General features: G+C 42.7%; 1 protein-coding gene across 1 annotated transcript; it reads right to left on the bottom strand.

Moving 5' to 3' along the window:
• Positions 1-2,547: 2,547 nt before the first annotated feature.
• Positions 2,548-3,573, bottom strand: LOC101552002 (E3 ubiquitin-protein ligase RNF167-like). Its single transcript, XM_055126219.1, has one exon. The coding sequence runs from the start codon at positions 3,505-3,507 to the stop codon at positions 2,548-2,550; it is 960 nt and encodes a 319-aa protein (XP_054982194.1). The 5' UTR covers positions 3,508-3,573.
• Positions 3,574-4,557: the final 984 nt, after the last annotated feature.

The raw sequence follows: 4,557 nt of genomic DNA, 5'->3' as shown, positions 1-4,557 counted from the left end.
TCTACAGTGTATACATGTATCACTGAGCAATCTCCCTTTCTACCCTAGAATTTGGGAAAAATCCTATTGCAGTTTCCTCTCATCACCAGCACAGCTTAAAAAGAACAATTCTCTTGATATTTAATTATATTAGAAGAAGCTCCACATAAAAATTCATGACTCATATATTACTCACAGTTACTGTTAACCTCAGAGTATCATATTAAAAGAGAAAAAAATCTCATAAAGCTATTGATTTTTCTTACATTTTTAGTTTTTTGTGCCCACCTTAGTATATGGTCCTAAAGTAGCTGCTACAGTGTCTGCTCTAGGACTGATTTTAGTGATGACATCGATAATCAAAATGTCTCTACAGAGATTCTCTTCAATAATAGTTCTTGCCTCAACAAAGTTACCATCCCAATAACACTCCACTTCTTCCCCTGTGACTGTCTGTAAGAAATGATCAGTAGTTCAGAGCCAGGTAAAGTCAGCATTTTCTTTTAATTGAATCGCCATGAGATACAGTTACAAAGCTTTCAGGTTTGAGTTTCAGTCATACAATGATCATACACACATCCCTCCACTAGTGCGCATTTTCCACCACCAATGTCCCCAGTACCTTCCACCGTCTCATCCCTCCCCCTGCCTCTATGGCAGACAATTTCCCCCATATTCTCCGTCTACCTTGGAGCATTATGATTTATAATACAGATACTGAGAGGCTATCACATTTGGTCCTTTATCTACTTTGAGCACACATCTCCTATTCTGAATGATCCCTCTAACCATCATTGACTTAGTGATTCATTTTTTATTCCACCTGCCTTCTCCCTCAGCTCAGGAGGCAGGCTTACAACTATGGAGCAATATTCCTATTACCAGCATTCTTGGCTTCACTTCAGACCAATGTTTAGAGCCTGCCTGACTCCTGTACTTGTATGGTGGGCAGTGAAAGATGGTCGTGGGACATGGTTGCATGTTTCCGGTGCCCTTAAACTTTCACCTTTACCCAGCTCTGCTTCCCTACCTCCTCAACCAATTTACACATCAGGGTCTGTTCCTTAGTTCTAATAAGAGAGTCCCGAACATTGTGCAATGTTTATCAATATATAAATTTCAATGCAACTTTATATCAAATGATGCATTTTGTAAGAAATAGCAAATTTGAAAAATAAGACCTTGACACTAGTGAATAAAATAGATTAACTGCAGTAGTATGTATTGACAATTAAATAAATATGGATATCAGAGCTATAAGGTCTTTTAAATGTTTATTTATTGAAATTTAAAAAAATATATATGGGGCAGAGAGAGAATACAGGGGTAAAGATGCTTGTTTCTTGCATGCAGGCTAACCCAGTTTGATCCCCAGTACTACATACAGTCCCAGAACACTACCAGAAATGACCCTGAGCACCACTAGGTGTGGCCCAAAAGTATAAAACATAAAACTGTGCATTCGTTTAAACAATAGATCTCATTATCACTAGTGATTCAGTTTTCTAAGCTATAACTCCCTCAATTTGACTGTTTCTTGCAAGATTGCATAAGATAGAACATTCTAATTGAGAGATATTTATTGGAAACACTTGCTCATTTGTATTAACCATGGAGTGTCTGGAATTTTCAGCCTGACAAAAATTAGCTTGCAAACAAGAACTAGCTGACTTCACATAAGTCAGCTTATATTGACTTAATATAAGCAATTGCTAATGTGGTGAAAATGGTCTTTATTTCTAATAAGAAATGACATATTAAACTATTCCTTATTGCTTAACTCTGATCTCATACACAGCTCCGAAAGGTAGTGCCAGACAAACAATACTTGGTATGAATGAACCAGTCTAAGGTTCAATTTTCATTTGGGTGAAAATTTATTTCATGCGATAAAGTGTGGGTGTTTATTCCTAAGGGAGGAAAAGAAAGCTGAAACTATCTCTTAAATTTCAAATCCAATTAGTCATGTGAGATGCTAAGTGTCCACAAGCTATATGCCATTGAATTTGCTATATTTTCATAGCCATTTCACACACAGTACAACAGGTGACCTATAATCAAGTTTTGCATCTTCTGTTGTTGTTTTGGTACTATCATATCAACTTTTGAAGTTTTTCACTCTTTAAACATAAACTAGTGTTTGTGATATTTAGATAAGTGTAGATTGCTTAATTCATACTCACCCTGATCAATGGTTAATGGCTAATGAAATTCACTGAAAATTTTACAGCTATGAGAGATCACATTGAAAACAAACCGTGAAATATCCCAACTTGAAGACACCCTGAGTGATTTAAGGTAATGTCTCTAATTATCTTTTAGTCCTTGACACGAACTATAGCAAATACACTCTTTGAAATTTATTAACAACTTTATTAATCCAGTGAGTGAAGAGGCCAGTATCTTCACAACCCATCTCCCTCAAAAGCATGAAGTTGAATAAGGTAGAAACCTAGGGTAGAAAAGTCCCATCGCCCTCAATATGTGTGAGGAGGAAGGCTGGGGGAAGAAGACAGGCTGTGGGAATCAGTCACCCGAGATTTGGCGGTGGCGAGGGGAGAGAGGGTCTTAAAAGATGGTGTCTACTGAAGAAGAGGGGGAAGGAGAAGGTGGAAGATATGACGAAGACCCTAGGGAAATATTAGGAGCTGGAGCTAAGGAGCCAAAGGATTTGGGAAGTGTGGCACCAGAGTCCAGAAGTGGGGTCCATTCTGAGGCAGGATGGCTCGTTGGTGGCTCCCTTTCATCAGCCTGTTGCTCCTGATTTTCTTCATCCTGTTCCTCCACAGTTGCCTTATTAACACTCTTCTTGCAAATGGGGCAGGTCTTCTGGGTCTTAGTGAGCCAAGGGTCCACACAGTGACTGTGATAGGCATGAGCACAGGGAAGAATCCTCAGCTTGTCCCCATCCTTATATTCCTCCAGGCAGATAGCACAGACCTCATAGTGGTCTCCTTTCTGGTAGATGTGTGTAGGAATCTGCTCCAGTTCCCTTTGGGTGAGTCGATTTCTCTGGACCTGGGCCCTTTCCTGGGCATAATTTACTACCATAGTAAATACTGCCATAGACAAAATCAGCAGTGAAAAAGAGCCTGTAAATATGACAAGGTAAAAGACCAAATGGAAGATATCATTTGGGGCCAGAAGCACGTGGGCCCCCTGTGTGTAAAGGAAGAAGGCACGAAGGTACTTGGAACTCCTCTCTCCAATAAAAACGGAGGGGATGAAGATCTGTTCCTGAATTTCCTTACTGTTCCACACCATATTCAGAAGTTCGTCGGAATTAACATTGTACACCACCGCCGCACCGTACCCAGCGTTCTGCGCGTTCAGGACCTTAAGGTCAAAGTTGCAGTCAAATCTCCGAAGCAAGGCAATAAAGACGGACTCCCTGTCCCCCGAAAACGGTGGGGGTGGTGGGCTGATGGCACTGCAGGCGTTGACCGGTTGAGCCTCCACAAGAAACCCCCTAAGTCCTTCCGCTTTCAAGGAAGACCCAAAGAGAGCCGGCAGGTCCGCAAAGTCCATGGTGATCTTGTTGCTGGTGGTCGCGCGAATGAACCCCTGGGTGGGGGTTGCTCCCCACAGCACCGTGGCTATCGGAAGGAGGAAGACAGGGACCATGGGGGCGGAAGGGGGGAGGCGAGAAGGCCGCGTCCTGGAAGCAGCAGCGGGAGAGTTCTGCCCCCTCTCCACTTCTTCAGGCTCTCGGGGGTCCTGCCACCCCGAGTCCCCACTTCCTAGCTACAGGGTGGGGCAGGGAAGAGCCCTGACTCGAGGAGGGAGGTATCCATCGGTGTATTGGAGTGGGGAGGGACAATAAGTAAAACCTTTGCGGGCACCAGGATAAAATAGGAAAAACAGAAATAAGGGAAGCACCAGTGACAAAAACTGGAAGAGTAGGGAGGCTTCGCGTGTGAGACTTCCGGTCTGGTGGATCTTCTTCTTATCACCTTGATCAGGGTTCCAGGTAGTTAGGTGTCTTTCATCATTGGACGCCGGAGGTGAAGGACTTCCGGTCCTCGCTTCCTCTTTCCGGCGGCAGCCGCTCTCGCGAGAGTACCCATCAGAAACTCTCCTCCCAAGACTGCACGTCGGATCTCGCTATCGCGAGACTGCGGCTTCTTTGAGTTCATATCTCAAAATACGTCAGTCTGGAGATTTGCTGCTTCGTCTATTTTAATCATTTTCATCAGCGTGGACCAATTCCATCTTTGAAAAAAGCGTCTAACGAGATTTAGAGGTAGGAATAAAATATTGCGTCTTCATGGCAACCCACTTAAACTACAAGTTCATCGACCCAGTGTTAAGAAGATACATTTTTCTGTTGTAGGAGCTGAGAGATTCTCTGGCGAAATGAGATGTGTGAAAGGCAGGAAATACTGAATATAAGCTGTCGGAAACCCAAGTAGATGGTTGTCCTAGTGGACCCATTTTCAACAATAGAAAGTATCCGTTTGTGTCTCAGATGGTATGTTTCCATACAACTAAGCTAGTTCCTTAACTGCTACACCTAAAGATGAAAACCTAAGTTAGAGAAGGAAATTACAGACCACTTTAAATAGACATGGTCCTAAT

The sequence above is a fragment of the Sorex araneus genome, chromosome 1 (assembly GCF_027595985.1).
Source record: "Sorex araneus isolate mSorAra2 chromosome 1, mSorAra2.pri, whole genome shotgun sequence".
Taxonomy (NCBI): Eukaryota; Metazoa; Chordata; class Mammalia; order Eulipotyphla; family Soricidae; genus Sorex; species Sorex araneus.
This window is presented reverse-complemented; position numbering and strand designations above follow the sequence as displayed.

Bases quoted from the DNA above. Each gene is read 5' to 3' on its own strand.
- LOC101552002 (XM_055126219.1), bottom strand. From the start codon at position 3,507: ATGGACTTTGCGGACCTGCCGGCTCTCTTTGGGTCTTCCTTGAAAGCG.